At 30.1% G+C, this 19,365-nt stretch overlaps 2 protein-coding genes and 2 pseudogenes across 4 annotated transcripts; all 4 read right to left on the bottom strand.

Annotated features, from left to right (window-relative positions):
* Positions 1-408: 408 nt before the first annotated feature.
* LOC139816201 (zinc carboxypeptidase-like) lies at positions 409-3,374 on the bottom strand. The gene is made up of 7 exons (XM_071783585.1): positions 3,122-3,374; positions 2,576-2,729; positions 1,780-2,292; positions 1,596-1,683; positions 1,325-1,527; positions 1,001-1,085; positions 409-786 (listed from the first exon to the last, which is right to left on the bottom strand). Exons 2-7 carry the CDS (start codon positions 2,720-2,722, stop codon positions 584-586), a joined length of 1,239 nt encoding a protein of 412 aa, XP_071639686.1. The 5' UTR covers positions 2,723-2,729; positions 3,122-3,374; the 3' UTR covers positions 409-583.
* Positions 3,375-4,147: 773 nt separating this feature from the next.
* On the bottom strand, positions 4,148-8,330 carry LOC139816039 (zinc carboxypeptidase-like; annotated as a pseudogene).
* A 100-nt stretch (positions 8,331-8,430) lies between these two features.
* On the bottom strand, positions 8,431-11,891 carry LOC139816645 (zinc carboxypeptidase-like). Of its 3 annotated transcripts, none has more exons than XM_071784291.1 (7): positions 11,638-11,891; positions 10,978-11,247; positions 10,101-10,667; positions 9,911-9,998; positions 9,574-9,776; positions 9,243-9,324; positions 8,431-8,998 (listed from the first exon to the last, which is right to left on the bottom strand). In XM_071784291.1, the coding sequence occupies exons 2-7, from the start codon at positions 11,128-11,130 to the stop codon at positions 8,787-8,789; spliced, it is 1,305 nt and encodes a 434-aa protein (XP_071640392.1). In that variant the 5' UTR covers positions 11,131-11,247; positions 11,638-11,891; the 3' UTR covers positions 8,431-8,786. The 3 variants fall into 3 exon arrangements, with proteins under 3 accessions (XP_071640392.1, XP_071640394.1, XP_071640395.1); XM_071784293.1 differs by having other exon boundaries at positions 10,978-11,244; XM_071784294.1 differs by having other exon boundaries at positions 10,978-11,135.
* Positions 11,892-12,360: 469 nt separating this feature from the next.
* On the bottom strand, positions 12,361-18,988 carry LOC139815884 (uncharacterized; annotated as a pseudogene).
* Positions 18,989-19,365: the final 377 nt, after the last annotated feature.

Raw genomic sequence — 19,365 nt, 5'->3', positions numbered from 1 at the left:
TAAAAGATATATATAAAATTTTGTTTTATTTAATGTCTCTTTACTATGTACTGTGTATATATAGATAAATACATGTCTATATGAATTACAAAACATATTTATAACACGAAATGCCTAAAAAAGAAATCCATATTTTATTTCATATTAATCTTCGCATCTTAATTGTTTTAAAATTCAACTGTTTCATGTCATTTAACGTCTTATCAGTTATTATCGATTATATTGACTTATAAATTAAAAAAATTAAATATTATGCAACTGAGTACATCAACAAATTCTTAATTGCTTCATTAAGGCTCGATGAGATCAACTTGAGCAAACGAATAATTAAAAAGAAATCAAATGAAACTCGGAAAGTTAAACAAATAAGTTGTTTTTATTTCAGAGTAATAATACATTTATCTTGTTTAAAGTACCTAATCTCGAGTATAAGAATTTCGGAACATCGTACATAATTTAGACTAAAAATAATATTTAAATTAAAATTTATAAACGCTCAAGTAAAACGTCAGTAATCTATAAATAAAAATTGTATTAATATGATATTACTTAACGTCTCACGACGATATTGACTTTATATTATTTACAATTCAATTTTGTTTTGGCATTTTCCTGTCTCCTTAAATATGGCTACAAGGGAGTCCAAAGTCTCTTCTCCAGTCGGAATAATTTGATCAGGAGGCAACAAAAAACCGTATCGACCGTTATCACGCAATTCGTACACGTAAACGATACGCTTATCATAAGTACCCTTGATGTAATCTATTGTAGTTCCAGTGGCTAGATCTAGAATAAAATATGTATGTATGTAGCCTTCAAAACATTTTGTATTGCAACTACTTCTATCTCAAAATGTAACATCTTAAATTAGCTTATACTTGTAATTTAAACTTTTAATAAAGAAAATTTTTGATTGACTATTCAATCAAACAGTACTCAATTACACGTATGCGGATAAAATAACGATATATGTAAGATAAGTTAAAATAATTCTACTTACAAATTGCCTCGGCAATATTTCCAATTCGATATTCAGTTCCGTATCTTTGTCTGAGAGCTGCAATTGCTTTTAAACCAATGGTATACTAAAAAACAAATACAGAATACAAATCAGAATTCGTCAATTTCATGCTGATAATACCACAAAATTCAGATTAATTCTATTGACAAGGATACTAATGATAATAATGATAAAGTAAAGATATAATTTTAGAATTATTATATAATTATAAAACTCTCTAGTTTTATATTTTATTATAAAAACAATGTTTCTTTTATACACAATATTTTTTACGGCTGCATTTTTCATAATATAATATCGTACCAATTCGTCGTAATTGTCGAGATGACTTTTCGTGTGGCCATAAGGGAACATTAAAAGTTGCTTGAAACTGTGAAATGAGATGTACGCATAGAATTTATCAGAAATCGACTTGATATACTTCGACATGCTCTTTGTTTCAATTTCGGAAGACGGTTTACTTCCGGCATAAGAACTGATGCATGGATTACTACTAGCACCGACAGCTGAAAATGTCAAATCACATTATTGATTACTGTGGTACTTTATTCACAGAAAATTCACGAGCACTTACTTCTCCATTTGTAGTTCCAGTTCCTGTTAAGATCCGTACCAACGCAGAAGAGGTCATGTGGTTTACGATTCTTTCTCCACAAGCGGTCCTGGAAGCAGTTAGAAAAATTCATTCTGTGTGCGTACAGTAATCTTAATTCCTAAATTAGTATACGCGATTGTATGTTATGGAAAATAAGATATACCGTGGTGTGCGCGTACACGTATCCATCGGGATTAAACGAGGGGAAGATATACCAATCGTGACTTTCAGCCAGATTTCTGACGTCCGAGTTATTGCTGGTTAGCAATTGATGAAGAATATACATAACAGTCGCTGAAGAGATCCATTCCCTGGCGTGAATACCACCTTCGATGAAGATTCCGGGATTGTTAGTCTTAAAAGAAACCTTCACGCCTTTGATCTGACGTCGCTCGTACGTTTCGCCACCCACGACGACTTTTACTTTGTTAGGATACTGCTTGGCCAGATCATCCATGTTATCGTAGATTTCTTCGAGACTGTGGTAGCTCTTAAAATCGAACGCTGACCGATTGGAAGGCATTGTTTGGTCAATTAATGTTTGAACGTTCTCAATGTTGAGTTGATAGCGTACACCGATTTGAGTTATTATTTCGTAAAATTGCGGCAGATAGTTCGGGACTATCATAAGATTTATTGACACGTTCACGAAGACTGGTGTTTCCCAGAATATGAACTGTAAACGAAATTCAAATTTGCAATTTCAATTAATTGGAACGTAATTTTAACATTATCCGGAATTGATACATGTAATTTCATTATTGTTTATAGTTTTATGTATTACGATTTACAGTTTGTTATGTATGTATGTATGTAAAATTGATTTTAGGAACGTTTAGTGGATTACATGAAATTCACGAAATTAATTTTTCTTAATGATGCATTTGTATGACAAAGATTTTTTTTTAGGAAAAGAAAAAACTTTGGGGTTTATATTTATATCTGAAGGATCAACTTACTTTATCATGATATTGCCCAAATTGGCGAAGCTGTCTGATCTGTTTTTCCGTGGTCGGGGTAACCCTAAAGACTTTGTAATTTTCGTAGGTAGCCTTCTGAGCAATAACCATGACCACGATCGTAGATAACACTGTTATCTTCCACATAACGTCTCTATAAAAAAAGCTTCCTCATAATCTTGGCCGTAAATTTTCTTTTTAATCATATTGCAATATATCACTTTTGCGAGACAATTTAATCGTCGATCCGTTATTATATAATTACTATAATAAATTCTTAAACTCTAAATAATTTAATAAGTAAATCATCTTTTTTGTGGACTTACTGATTGAGAGACATTGGCATATGTGTCTGCAGTTATTGTTTTATTTCAAATAAACAATATAAATGCAAATAACATTAACAGTAGCATACAAGTATCGGTATTGTTTGAAAAAGAAGCTTGTTGAGTGTGATGAATTAAGGGAAGAGTGAACACGTCGGTGCAATTATCCAAAAAATACAAGTTAAAAATATTCATTATAATAGAATAATTGTTGTCAAACCTGTTGTTCGATATAGAGATATATAATCCGTAATATCAGAAGCACATGAAAAAGGGCCAGCCGGATAACAGGCAGTATTGCAGATTAGATAGAATACTGATATCGTCTTTTCCGATAATGACGACGATTTCCAAACAATCGGATTCAAATGGGTCACAGACATATTATTCAGAGTAACACGTCCAATATCCCAAACAACAATATTTATGTAAACCATTTGTATAGGTTCAAAATATTTTCTTTGCGAAGTCTTTAAATATCCTTTACGATTGCTCGAAAAGGCAAAGAATTAATAATATAGAGAAACATGTGCATTACTAGAGAGATGCGCATTACTTTTTGAAAGAAAATTTTTGCAGTTTTCTTTTATTAATCAACATTTCTTTATTATAAATCTGCTTAAAGAATGCTTACAAAAAGTGCTTCTAAAATAAGAACTGTAATGAAGTTGATGGATTATCGAATGATGTAACCTACGCTTCCATTTATTGCCATGTAATGGCTATATTAAAGACAAGATTACATTTACATTTTATAATTCTTTATGGATAATGTGCCTTTTATTCTTTCAAAGATGGTGCATTAAATGATTAAGTTCATATATTAATATTAATCTATGTGTTTACGTTTCACAACAATAAACATCAATTTTGACACAATCTTAGAAACAATGGCTTTTATATATTGTTATAATAATCTAAATAATTTAAAGATTATTATATGTGTGACGTCGCTTCTAACTTATTGTAAACGAGAACAGTTGTCGACTAAAAGTCACTGATTTAAATGAAAATTATTGAGTACTAAAATAAATAAATTATATGTTTCAAAATTATATTTAATGATTACTTTCACAAAAAATGTCAAAAAACAATATTGAAAAAAGGTAAATAAAAATTTTCCAAAGATATATGTATGCAAATAATTTTGTTAATAACAATGATGAGAGCATAAGAAATTTGGAACATTGTTATACATAATTAAAAAACGTAATATCAAAATTTAATTGTCATCAAGATTACACGGATATGTAATATATGTGTCAGTTGTCAAATAAAAATATGTAATAGTAAAAATATAAATATTTAACTTTAATTTAAAGATAGTAAAAATATATATAAATATAATTAAAATTTTTAACGTTTAATCATTTTGTGCATATCCACGTGACAATGTAGTAAATAAAGCTACAAAAGAAACAAGAGTTTCATCTCTAGTCGGGATAATCAGCTTAGTAAAATCAAAGCCTTGCAATTTATTCTCAGAGGTCGTGTCGTCGATTAGTTTTTGGATATCGTTAGTTCTGTAACAATAACAATAAATTAATAACAATAAATTTATATATAATAAGAAATAATAAGAAGAATTATGTATTTAATTATTTCTTACTTATCCATCTTATATTAAAAATAAAGCTATAAGAGAATCTAGAACTTCTTCTCCAGTCGGAATAATCTGCTCAGGCGGTAACAAGAAGCCATATCGACCTTTATCGCGCAATTTGTAGAGAAATACGATAGGTTTACGGAAAACATAGTAGACGTGATCTACGCTAGAACCACTCAACTCTAGAAATGGTTTTATATTACATGTATAAGAATCAACACACATAATATCTTTCAAATTACAATTAATTTAGTCTGATGAAATACGATAGTAAACATTTTAATTTTGCATGTACATATGTGAAAAATATGAGACATTGTTATAAAGTTATTTTTATTATGTTAACGTTGTTATAAAGAAACAAGAGAAAATAAATTTTTAAAACTGTAAATTGTTTTAGATAATTAAGGTTTACATACGGTAGAAATCGTTAATACTTCCAATCTCATATCGGGTATTGTATCTCTTTTTAAGAGCTTTATAAATTACTATACGATCATCACGATACTGAAATCAAAAACATCACATTGATTTCCATTACAATATTTAATTACAACATTAAATTTGCAAATAATATAATTTCGAATTATATAAATTATTATATATAAGAGTAAACAATTTAAAAGCGCGTTTAATGCAAAAAAGTTATATAAAGTCACAAAAATACATTGTTTAAAGGTGTATTTGCTTCTGAAATATTATATCCCTTTTATCATAAATACTTTTCAAAGGCACTTTTATGCACCATGTAATTTCTTACCAAGTCCTCATAAGAGTCATGAAAATCCATACGACCGGAAAGAAACATCAATTGCTGGGAAAAACCATGGAACGAAATATACGAATCAAAATGACGGACATTGGATTTCATGTATTCAAATATGCTTTTCGTCTCTATTTCAGAAAATGGCTCACTTCCGGGGTAATCTGGATCGCAAGGATTGTTGCTGGTGCCAGTAGCTGAGAAAGTTAAGTTACAATGTTACATAGATAAATATTATTATGATTAGCGTTTCAAAGCTTTCAAAATAATCTGAACTCTCGATAACATTTTTCTACTATTTATTTCTCTCTCTCTCTCTCTCTCTCTCTCTCTCTCTCTCTCTCTCTCTCTCTCTCTCTATTATTTATTACTCTTCTATTCGTTAAATACTTACTATTCCAGAGAAAATCCCAGTTCCTATTAAGATTCGATCCAATGCAGGTATCACTGGACGGTTTGCGAGTTTTTTTCCATAATCGATCCTGGAAAATATCAAAGCAAGCCTACTCATAAAAATGATCTCAAATTATAATTAGAACAGCAATAATATATAGATAACGTCATATAATATCATAAAATAAATCTTACCTTAACATGCGAGAACACGTATCCGTCGGGATTGAATACTGGGAAAATGAACCAATTGTAAGTGTCAGCCAAATATCTCACATCCGAATCTTCGCTGCAGGTCAATAATTGATGCAGGATGCATGACAGTCGCCGGCGAAATCCATTCCCTAGCATGAATGCCTCCCTCGATGAAGATTCCACGTTTCCCTTCTCCAGAGATTATCTTTACACCTTTGATCTCGCGTCCTTCATATGTTCTGCCGCCTACGACAACTTGCACTTTGTTGGGATACTTCTTGGCCAGCTCTTCCAGATTATCGTAGATTTCTTCGAGAGTATGATATTGCTTAAAATCAAATCCCTGCGATTTATTCTGAGGAGTAGTCGCGTCGTCGATTAATTTCTGGATATTGTCAATTCTGACTTCAAAGTTCAAATTGAAATCGTCCCAAAGGCCATACTCGTTCTCATCCGTAATTGGTACTTCGAAACCTTCTATTATTTTGTAAAATTGATCCAAATTGCGCGGCGGTACCATAAGAAACACTTCTCCGTCAATCAAATTTGGTTCTTGCCAGAAGCTATACTGTAAATAAGATTAATTTTCGCAGTTTTACTTAACTGAAATTTAATCTTAAATCTGTTAAAAAAATATCAACATATTTCTGATTTATATTCTTTATTTCATGACATTTAATTTGCAAGTTATTTTATATCTAAGAAATATCTAAGAAATTAATTTGGTTGTTTCCAGATACATAATATAAAATGCATGAGAATTGCTATTTTAAATATTAACTGACAATAATAAATAGTGCAAAACTAATATAATTTGCAAGTGACCTGTGCGTATCTTTATCTGAATTTATTTAAATGGTCTATACTTACTTCGGCGTCACCCATCTCTTTGAATTTTTTAAGTAACATCAATTGCGTGAATGTTTTCGGGATTATGCTGAAGAGTTTGTAACCTTCGTAGCTAACCTTGTCTGCGGTAGCTATGCCCATGGTCACGATACTCACGATACATAACATTATTATCCTCATGATGGCTATATAAGAATAGATTTCTTATAATTTGAATTGCGAATATTCTTCGAGATTATAATGCTCCACACCACTTTGGCGAAATAACGTTATCAATCATTATTATTATCCATTAAATAAATTAAATAAAATTGCAAAATTTAATTATATAAGTTAAATTCACATTTACATACAATTTCTGGATTCAAAATTTTCTTCCTCCTGCATACACCAGTTTACTGAATATGAAACAAAGAGTGTTTTTGTATAACGATTACAGTTTAATTCATTGTATTTAAACATTATATAAAAGATACAATATTATTGCTCTCGTTATAACAATTTATGTTGTACATATGTTATATTGCAATATTTTATGATATACTGTTATATATTTTTTGAAAGAAACTCGCTGTGCAATGCAGCAAGAAAATGGTCATTTCGTAAATACGCATTATCAATGTCTAACTTTAACATATGTTTCGAAAGAGGTATACACATATAATCAGGCAAATAATAATGCGTATTCACGAAACGATCACTTCTTTGCTTCGTAGCAATATTTACTCACAAAGATTTTAATAGTGTATAGCAATATGTAAAAACAATAGATATGTACTAAAAATATTTAATAAGAATGGATACAAACGCGTTTAATATTACCGTTACGTATAACGCACGTCAAATCGAATACATGCTCAGTTCTCGACAGACTTTAACTTAAGAATATTCATTATAAGAGAAAAATCATAATCAAACCTGCTCAATTCAAATATTACGTTGTGCTAGAAATGACTAATGCCTGATGAGAGCCAAAATCTAGCCTGAGAGCAAAAATCAGTAGAATAAGCACGATGGGTAAAACACAGTTGTATACATTGTCTTCTCCTCAAAAATCGTTGACGATCTCTAACGATTTGATTCAAAATGATCGATTGCAGTAATGTGTAAAAGCCGACCAGGAAACGTCCGACGCGGGTAACATTCCAAAACAAAAATATTTACGTGTATAAACTGTTCGCGCTCAAAATGTATTTATGTTTCCAAAATCTTTAATTTTAATATGTCTAACAGTTGTCTAACGATTTAACAGTCAATATTCTTTGTTCCTTTGTTAATTATCTTGAAATATTTATCTGGTAGCAAAATATTTTAAAAAGACAACGTAATTTTCTTTCGCTGTTTTATCTTGTCCCTTCACTAAAGAGGTCCTTCATTACAATGTGAAAAAAAGTTACACGTTTTTTTTAAATCTGCAACAAATAAATATTTTAAGATACTGACAAAGAATATTGTCCGTAAAACCGTTAATCAACCTTTGGACGTACTGAGACTAAAGATTTCAAACATTAAACGTTTTTAACTCAAACTGCAGCTATATATATGCACATACATATGCGTATTAAAAATAATACTTATAACACGAACAAATGCATGCCCAAAAAACATGCAACAAAATTAATTAATCATCGATTATGGATTTTATACTTTCGGTTGTAAGTGTAAAAATTAGCATAGTAATAACTTTCAAAAAGATGGTTCTATAAATAATTCGCCGTTTACAAATAATGTATTTTTATTTTACTATTTGTAGCTTGAAAGTATTTTAATCTGTTCCTTTTTCACACGAGATGATCATAGAAACTTTGTAATTTTCGTAGACCTTCCGAGCGGCAACTATGATCATAATCGTAAAGTAATTGTTTTTCTATATATTGTAATAACACTAATAACAATGATGAAAGCATAGGAAATTTAAAATATTGTACATAATTAAGAAACATAATAACAAAATTTTATTGTCGTTTATCGATAGATTATATAAAAATGTTTCTTTATGCAACAAATCTATTATTTATCAAATAAAAATATATAATCAATAACAATAACAATAGATTTATATACTATAACAACAAAAATTCAGTGTTCAATCATTTCTTTATAAGTTTCTTCATGAGTTCCGTCATAAAGTATTAGAGTAATAAGAGAATCTAGAGTCTCTTCTCCAGTCGGAATAATCAGCTGAGGTGGTAACAAGAAACCGTATTGACCCTTATCGCGTAATTTGTAGAGAAATACGATAGGTTTATGGAAAACATGTAAGAGGTAATCTACGCTAGAACCACTCAACCCTAGAAACAATTTTACAATATATGTATATAAGAAGCGACATATATCTTTCAAAATTACAATTATTTTAATATGATGAAATACGATGGTAAGCATTTTAATTTTACATGTACATATATATAGAAAGTAAGACATTATTATAAAGTTATTTTTATTATGTTAATGTTGTTGTAAAAAGACGTAAAAAAAGATTTTAAAAGATTTTAAAAGCGGTAAGTTATTTTAGATAATTAAGAATTTACATACTATGTTCGTCAGTTGTTCCCATCTCATATTGGGTATGGTACCTCTGTTTAAGAGCCTTAGTTATTATCTTACCGTGAAGATACTGAAATCGCACATTAATTCTTATTACAATATTATCATCAATATCACATTGCAGTGCAAATAATATAATTTTGAATTATATAAATTATTATAAAGGCGAGCAATTTGAGTGCGTTTAATGCGAAAAAGTTATCTCTAAAGTCACAAATATACGTTGTTTAAAATTGTACTTGCTTCTAAAATATTATTTCCCTTTTATCATAAATATTTTTCAAAGGCACCACTCTTATTTACCAAAGCAATTTCTTACCAAATCATGATATAAGTGATCCATTAAATACGGACTACTGGGAAACAGCAATTGTTGAGAAAAACCGTGGAGCGAAATATACGTATTAAAATGATCGGTATTGTATTCCAGCATATAATTAAATATGGTTTTCATCTCTATTTCGGAGAATGGCTCACTTCCGGGATAATCGTCATCGCAAGGATTGTTGCTAGAGCCAGTAGCTGAGAATGTCAAGTTACAATGTTACATTAATAAATCTTGATGTGATTAGCATTTCGAAAATCCCACAATAATCTGAACTTTCGATAAAGTTATTCAATTACTTATTATACTGTTCTAATCGTTAAATACTTACAATTCCACCGAAAATCCCAATTCCTATTGAGATCCGATCCAAAGCAGATATCACTGGACGGTTTGCGATTTTTTTTCCATAATCGATCCTAGAAAATATCAAAGAAAGCCTATTCATGAAAATGATCTCAACTTATAATTAGAATAACAATAAGAGATAACGCCGTATAATATCATAAAACAAATCTTACCTTAACATGCGAGAACACGTATCCGTCGGGATTGAATACTGGGAAAATTAACCAATTGTAAGTGTCAGCCAAATATCTCACGTCCGAATTATTACTAGTCAATAATTGATGCAGGATGTACATGGCAGTCGCCGGCGATATCCATTCCCTAGCATGAATGCCTCCCTCGATGAAGATTCCACGTTTCCCTTCACCAGAGATTATCTTTACGCCTTTGATCTCGCGTCCTTCATATGTTCTGCCGCCTACGACAACTTGCACTTTGTTGGGATACTTCTTGGCCAGCTCTTCCAGATTATCGTAGATTTCTTCGAGAGTATGATATTGTTCAAAATCAAAGTCTTGCGATTTATTCTGAGGGATCGTCTCGTCAATTACTTTCTGGATATCGTCAATTCTGACTTCAAAGTCGAGTATGGCATCGTTGCTAAGCCAACCCAAAATTCGTCCAGTATTGAAATCGTCTATAATTTTGTAAAATTGATCCAAATTGTGCGGCGGTACCATAAGAAGCACTTCTCTGTCTATCACACTTGGTCTTTCCCAGAAGGACCATAAGAAGCTATGCTGTAAATAAGATTAATTTTCGCAATTTTATTTAACTGAAACTTAATCTTAGGTAAATCTATTGAAAAAATATCAACATTTTTCTGATTTATATTTTTTATTTCATGACATTTGATTTGCAAATTAATTTGAATATCTAAGAAATTCATTTTATTTCCAGATACATAATATAGAATGCATGAGAATTGCTATTTCAAAATTAATTAGTGCAAAACTAATACCTTTATAAGAGAAAAAATTTGCATACAAACTGTTTGTATTTTTATTTTTATCTAAATTTTTATTTTTATCTAACAATAAGTTTACTTACTTTGGCATCACTCATATTTTCGAAATCGTTAAGTATCCTCATATGCCGCTTTGTTTTCGGAACCATGCTAAAGAGTTTGTAACCTTCGTAGCTAACCTTGTCAACGGTAGCTATGCTCATGGTCACGATACACAACATTATTATCCGCCACATGATAACTATATGAGAATAGATTTCTTATAATTTAAATTCCGAATATTTTTCGAGATTATAATGCTCCACACCACTTTGGCGAAATAACTTTTAATGATCAATAATTATTATTACCTGCTAAATTAATAAAATTGTTAGTTTAATTATATAAGTTTTTACACACTCACACACTATTGCTAAATTCAAAATTTCTTTCCTCTTGCATACATCAGTTTACTGAATACGAAACAAGGGTGTTTTTGTATACTGATTGCAGTTTAACTTATTGTATTTAAACAATATATGAAAGCAGCAATAAAATTTGCCTATAAAGATTTCAATAGTGTACAGCAATGTGTAATATATAGCTTTGGATATATACTAAAGTTATTTAATAAGAATGGATATACAAACGCGCTTAACATTGCCGTTATGTATAATGCACGACAAAAATCAAATACATGCTCATATCTCTCGATAGACTTTAACTTAAGAATATTCATTATAGGAAAAAAATTATGGTCAAACCTGTTCAATCCAAATATCACGTTGTGCTAAAAATGACTAATGCCTGATAGTCAAAATCTAGCTGAATAAAAGTCAGTAAAATCAGCAAGATGAATAAGACATTGTTGTACAAATCTTCTCCCAAGAAGTCGTCAACGCTCTCCAACGGTAGGATTCCAACTGATTGGAGTAATGTATAAAAGGTGACCAGGAAACGTTCGACATGAGAAACATCCCAAAACAAAAATATTTTCACGAATAAGCTGTTCCTGGTCGAAATGTTTCTATGTTTCCGAAGTCTTTAATTCTAATATGTCTAACGGTTTTACATACGATAATCTTTATTCTTTTAATATCTTGAAAGACTTATTTGTTACAGATTTTTTTAAGAATTACAAATTAAAACTTTTATCTTTAAGTGATATAAAAATATATCTATTAATAATTAAATTAAATGCTCTATATCATTTTACGTTTTACGGTATCAGTTATCGTAAAGTCTCAAGCACACAAACACACACACACATACACCATACACACACACACACACACACACACACAATCTGTTTTAATATCTTCGTAAAGATATAATGATTTTTATATACTTGTTCAGTAGAGGCTCTGTTGGAAATCCAATTATATACTATTATATTTGTCTAAATAATCTGATTATTATTTGTCAAATAAAAATATATAATCAATAACAATAAATTTTATGTACTATAACATAAGAAATTTTGTGTTTAATTATTTCATACTTATTCATATCTCATTGTACGAAAACCTATAAGAGAATCTAGAGTCTCTTCTCCAGTCGGAATAATAATCTCCTCAGGTGGTAACAAATAGCCGTATTGACCATTATCGCGTATTTGTAGAGAAATACGACAGGTTTATGTAAAACATGGAAGACGTAATCTACGCTAGAACCACTCAACTCTAGAAATGGTTTTATATTACATGTATAAGAATCAACACACATACATATCTTTCAAATTACAATTATTTTAATCTGATGAAATACGATAGTAAACATTTTAATTTTACATGTACATATGTGAAAAATATGAGACATTGTTATAAAGTTATTTTCATTATGTTAACGTTGTTATACAGAAACAAGAGAAAATAAATTTTTAAAACTGTAAATTGTTTTAGATAATTAAGGATTTACATACGGTAGAAATCGTTAATATTTCCAATCTCATATCGGGTATTGTACCTCTTTTTAAGAGCTTTATAAATTACTATACTATCATGACGATACTGAAATCAAAAACATCACATTGATTCCCATTACAATATTTAATTACAATATTTAATTACAACATTAAATTTGCAAATAATATAATTTTGAATTATATAAATTATTATAAAAGCAAATAATTTGAAAACGTTTAATGCGAAAAAGTTATATAAAGTCAAAAATACATTGCTTGAAGATGTATTTGCTTCTGAAATATTATATCCCTTTTATCATAAATACTTTTCAAAGGCACTTTTATGCACCATGTAATTTCTTACCAAGTCCTCATAGGAGTCATGAAAATCCATACGACCGTAAAGAAACATCAATTGCTGGGAAAAACCATGGAACGAAATATACGAATCAAAATTACGGACATTGGATTTCATATATTCAAATATGCTTTTTGTCTCTATTTCAGAAAATGGCTCACTTCCGGGGTAATCTGGATCGCAAGGATTGTTGCTGGTGCCAGTAGCTGAGAAAGTTAAGTTACAATGTTACATTGATAAATATTATTATGATTAGCGTTTCAAAGCTTTCAAAATAATCTGAACTCTCGATAACGTTCTTCTACTATTTATTACTCTCTCTCTCTCTCTCTCTCTATTATTTATTACTCTTCTATTCGTTAAATAAATACTATTCCAGAGAAAATCCCAGTTCCTATTAAGATCCGATCCAATGCAGATATCACTGAACGGTTTGCGAGTTTTTTTCCATAATCGATCCTGAAAAACATCAAAGAAAGCCTACTCATAAAAATGATCTTAAATTATAATTAGAATAGCAATAATATATAGATAACGCCATATAATATCATAAAATAAATCTTACCTTAACATGCGAGAACACGTATCCGTCGGGATTGAATACTGGGAAAATGAACCAATTGAAGGTGTCAGCCAAATATCTCACATCCGAATCTTCGCTGCAGGTCAATAATTGATGCAGGATGCATGACAGTCGCCGGCGAAATCCATTCCCTAGCATGAATGCCTCTCTCTATAAAGATTCCAGGTTTCTCATCACCAGAGATTACCTTTGATCTCGCGTCCTTCATATGTTGTGCCGCCTACGACAACTTGCACTTTGTTGGGATACTTCTTGGCCAGCTCTTCCAGATTATCGTAGATTTCTTCAAGAGTATGATATTGTTTAAAATCAAAGCCCTGCGATTTATTCTGAGGAGTAGTCGCGTCGTCGATTAATTTCTGGATATTGTCAATTCTGACTTCAAAGTTCAAATTGAAATCGTCCCAAAAGCCATACTCGTTCTCATCCGTAATTGGTACTTCGAAACCTTCTATTATTTTGTAAAATTGATCCAAATTGCGCGGCGGTACCATAAGAAACACTTCTCCGTCAATCAAATTTGGTTCTAGCCAGAAGCTATTCTGTAAATAAGATTAATTTTCGCAGTTTTACTTAACTGAAATTTAATCTTAAATCTGTTAAAAAAATATCAACATATTTCTGATTTATATTCTTTATTTCATGACAATTAATTTGCAAGTTATTTTATATCTAAGAAATTAATTTGGTTGTTTCCAGATACATAATATAAAATGCATGAGAATTGCTATTTTAAATAATAACTGACAAAAATAAATAGTGCAAAACTAATATAAATTGCAAGTGACCAGTGCGCATCTTTATCTGAATTTATTTAAATGGTCTATACTTACTTCGGCGTCACCCATCTCTTTGAATTGTTTAAGTAGCATCAATTGCGTGAATGTTGTCGGAATCATGCTGAAGAGTTTGTAACCTTCGTAGCTAACCTTGTCTGCGGTAGCTATGCCCATGGTCACGACTGTAAAAGCCGACCAGGAAACGTCCGACGCGGGAAACATTCCGAAACAAAAATATTTACGTGTATAAACTGTTCGCGCTCAAAATATATTTATGTTTCCAAAATCTTTAATTTTAATATGTCTAACAGTTGTCTAACGATTTAACAGTCAATATTGTTTGTTCGTTTGTTAATATCTTGAAATATTTATCTGGTTGCAAAGTATTTTAAAAAGACAACGTAATTTTCTTTCGCTGTTTTATCTTGTCTCTTCACTGAAGGTCTTTCATTAAAATGTGAAAAAAAGTTACACGTTTCTTTTAAATCTGCAACAAATAAATATTTTAAGATACTGACAAAGAATATTGTCCGTAAAACCGTTAATCAATCTTTGGACGTACTAGACTATAGATTTCAAACATAAAACGTTTTTAACTCAAACTGCAGCTATATATATGCACATACATATGCGTATTAAAAACAATACTTATAACACGAACAAATGCATGCCCAAAAAACATGCAACAAAATTAATGAATCATCGATTATGGATTTTATACTTTCGGTTGTAAGTGTAAAAATTAGCATAGTAATAACTTTCAAAAAGATGGTTCTATAAATAATTCGCCATTTACAAATAATTTACTTTTATTTTACTATTATTTGTAGCTTGAAAGTATTTTAATCTGTTCTTTTTTCACACGAGATGATCATAGAAACTTTGTAATTTTCGTAGACCTTCCGGGCGGCAACTATGATCAAAATCGTAAAGTAATATTGTTTTTCAATATATTGTAATAACACTAATAACAATAATAAAAGCATAGAAAATTTATAATATTGTACATAATTAAAAAACATAATAACAAAATTTTATTGTCGTTTATCGATAGATTGTATAAAAACGTTTCTTTATGCAACAAATCTATTATTTATCAAATAAAAATATATAATCAATTACAATAACAATAGATTTATATACTATAACAACAAAAATTCAGCGTTCAATCATTTCTTCTTTATAAGTTCCTTTATAAAGCATTACAGCAATAAGAGAATCTAGTATCTCATCTCCATGCGGAATAATCAAATGAGGTGGTAACAAGAAACCGTATTCACCCTTATCGCGCAATTTGAAAAGAAATACGATAGGTTTACGGAAAACATGAAAGAGGTAATCTACGCTAGAACCACTCAACCCTAGAAATAATTTTACATTATATGTATATAAAAAGCAACATATACTTTTCAAAATTACAATTATTTTAATATAATTAAATACGATAGTAAGCATTTAATTTTACATGTACATATATAAAGAAAGTAAGACATTATTATAAAGTTATTTTTATTATGTTAATGTTGTTGTAAAGAGACGAAAAAAAAAATTTTAAAAATTTTTAAAAACGGTAAGTTATTTTAAATAATTAAGGGTTTACATACTATGTTCGTCAGTTGTTCCCATCTCATATTGGCCAGAGTACCTCCGTTGAAGAGCATTAATTATCACCTTACCGTGAAAATACTGAAATCGCACAATAATTCTTATTACAATATTCTATCACATTGCAGTGCAAATAATATAATTTCAAATTATATAAATTATTATAAAGGCGAGCAACTTGAAAGTGCGTTTAATGCGAAAAAGTTATCTCTAAAGTCACAAATATACGTTGTTTAAAATTGTACTTGCTTCCAAAATATTATTTCCCTTTTATCATAAATATTTTTCAAAGGCACCACTCTTATTTATTAATACAATTTCTTACGTTTTGATAATAGGCGTCAGATAAATCCGTAGTGATAGGAAACAGCAATTGTTGGGAAAAACTGTGGAGCGAAATATACGTATTAAAATGATCGATAATGGATTCCATATATTCAAATATGCTTTTCATCTCTATTTCGGAGAATGGCTCACTTCCGGGATAATCGTCATCGCAAGGATTGTTGCTAGAGCCAGTAGCTGAGAATGTCAAGTTACAATGTTACATTAATAAATCTTGATGTGATTAGCATTTCAAAGATCCCAAAATAATCTGAACTTTCGATAAAGTTATTCAATTACTTATTATACTGTTCTAATCGTTAAATACTTACAATTCCACCGAAAATCCCAATTCCTATTGAGATCCGATCCAAAGCAGATACAACTGGACGGTTTACGATTTTTTTTCCATAATCGATCCTAGAAAATATCAAAAAAAGCATATTCATGAAAATGATCTCAACTTATAATTAGAATAACAATAATAGATAACGCCGTATAATATCATAAAACAAATCTTACCTTAACATGCGAGAACACGTATCCGTCGGGATTGAATACTGGAAAAATGAACCAATTGTAAGTGTCAGCCAAATATCTCACGTCCGAATTATTACTAGTCAATAATTGATGCAGGATGTACATGGCAATCGCTGGCGATATCCATTCCCTAGCATGAATGCCTCCCTCGATGAAGATTCCACGTTTCCCTTCACCAGAGATTATCTTTACGCCTTTGATCTCGCGTTCTTGATATGTTCTACCGCCTACGACAACTTGCACTTTGTTGGGATACTTCTTGGCCAGCTCTTTCAGATTATCGTAGATTTCTTCGAGAGTATGATATTGTTCAAAATCAAAGCCTTGCGATTTATTCTGAGGGATCGTCTTGTCAATTACTTTCTGGATATCGTCAATTCTGACTTCAAAGTCGAGTATGGTATCGTTGCTTAGCCAATCCAAAATTCGTCCAGTATTGAAATCGTCTATAATTTCGTAAAATTTATCCAAATTGTGCGGCGGTACCATAAGAAGCACTTCTCTGTCTATCACACTCGGTCTTTCCCAGAAGCTGTTCTGTAAATAAGATTAATTTTCGCAATTTTATTTAACTGAAACTTAATCTTAAATCTATTGAAAAAATATCAACATTTTTCTGATTTATATTCTTTATTTCATGACATTTGATTTGCAAATTAATTTGAATATTTAATAAATTCATTTTGTTTATACATAATATAAAATGCATGAGAATTGCTATTTTAAATATTAATTAATTAGTGCAAAATTAATATCTTTATAGGAGAAGAAATTTGCATACAAACTGTTTGTATTTTTATTTTTATCTAAATTTTTATTTTTATCTAAGTTTACTTACTTCGGCATCACTCACATCTTCCAAATCGTTAAGTAGCTTCATATGCCGCTTTGTTTTCGGGACCATGCTAAAGAGTTTGTAACCTTCGTAGCTAACCTTGTCAACGGTAGCTATGCTCATGGTCACGATACACAACATTATTATCCGCCACATGATGGCTATATGAGAATAGATTTCTTATAATTTAAATTCCGAATATTTTTCGAGATTATAATGCTCCACACCACTTTGGCGAAATAACTTTTAATGATCAATAATTATTATTACCTGCTAAATTAATAAAATTGTTAGTTTAATTATATAAGTTTTTACACACTCACACACTATTGCTAGATTAAAAATTTCTTTCCTCTTGCATACATCAGTTTACTGAATACGAAACAAGGGTGTTTTTGTATACTGATTGCAGTTTAATTTATTGTATTTAAACATTATATGAAAGTAGCAATAAAATTTGCCTATAAAGATTTCAATAGTGTACAGCAATGTGTAATATATATAGCTTTGGATATATACTAAAATTATTTAATAAGAATGAATATACAAACGCGCTTAACATTGCCTTTATATATAATGCACGACAAAAATCAAATACTTACATGCTCAATTCTTTCGACAGACTTTAACTTAAAAATATTCATTATAGGAGAAAAATTATGGTCAAACCTGTTTAATCCAAATATCACGTTGTGCTAAAAATGACTAATGCGTGATAGTCAAAATCTAGCTGAATAAAAGTCAGTAGAATCAGCAAGATGAATAAGACATTATTGTACAAATCTTCTCCCAAGACGTCGACGACGCTCTCCAACGGTAGGATTCCAACTGATTGGAGTAATGTATAAAAGGTGACCAGGAAACGTTCGACATGGGAAACATCCCAAAACAAAAATATTTACACGAATAAGCTGTTCCTGGTCGAAATGTTTTTATGTTTCCGAAGTCTTTAATTCTAATATGTCTAACAGTTGTCTAACGATTTAACAGTCAATATTCTTTGTTCCTTCGTTAATATCTTGAAATATTTATCTGGTTGCAAAGTATTTTAAAAAGACAACGTAATTTTTTTTCGCTGTTTTATCTTGTCTCTTCACTGAAGGTCTTGCATTAAAATGTAAAAGAAAGTTACACGTTTCTTTTAAATCTGCAACAAATAAATATTTTAAGATACTGACAAAGAATATTGTCCGTAAAACCGTTAATCAATCTTTGAACGAACTAGACTAAAGATTTCAAACATAAAACGTTTTTAACTCAAACTGCAGCTATATATATGCACATACATATGCGTATTAAAAACAATACTTATAACACGAACAAATGCATGCCCAAAAAACATGCAACAAAATTAATGAATCATCGATTATGGATTTTATACTTTCGGTTGTAAGTGTAAAAATTAGCATAGTAATAACTTTCAAAAAGATGGTTCTATAAATAATTCGCCGTTTACAAATAATTTACTTTTATTTTACTATTATTTGTAGCTTGAAAGTATTTTAATCTGTTCTTTTTTCACACGAGATGATCATAGAAACTTTGTAATTTTCGTAGACCTTCCG

The sequence above is a fragment of the Temnothorax longispinosus genome, chromosome 7 (assembly GCF_030848805.1).
Source record: "Temnothorax longispinosus isolate EJ_2023e chromosome 7, Tlon_JGU_v1, whole genome shotgun sequence".
Classification (NCBI taxonomy): domain Eukaryota; kingdom Metazoa; phylum Arthropoda; class Insecta; order Hymenoptera; family Formicidae; genus Temnothorax; species Temnothorax longispinosus.
The sequence above is the reverse complement of the archived record's forward strand: the minus strand, read 5'-3'. Positions and strand labels throughout refer to the sequence as shown.

Bases quoted from the DNA above. Each gene is read 5' to 3' on its own strand.
- LOC139816645 (XM_071784291.1), bottom strand. From the start codon at position 11,130: ATGTGGCGGATAATAATGTTGTGTATCGTGACCATGAGCATAGCTACC. The intron at 9,999-10,100 runs GTAAGATTTGTT...GATATTTTCTAG, and splicing joins ACGTGTTCTCGCATGTTAAG to GATCGATTATGGAAAAAAAA. The intron at 8,999-9,242 runs GTATGTAAATTC...AATTGTTTCTAG, and splicing joins GGGAACAACTGACGAACATA to GGTTGAGTGGTTCTAGCGTA.
- LOC139816201 (XM_071783585.1), bottom strand. From the start codon at position 2,722: ATGTGGAAGATAACAGTGTTATCTACGATCGTGGTCATGGTTATTGCT. The intron at 2,293-2,575 runs GTAAGTTGATCC...TTTCGTTTACAG, and splicing joins TTGGGCAATATCATGATAAA to TTCATATTCTGGGAAACACC. The intron at 787-1,000 runs GTAAGTAGAATT...ATTTTATTCTAG, and splicing joins AAATATTGCCGAGGCAATTT to ATCTAGCCACTGGAACTACA.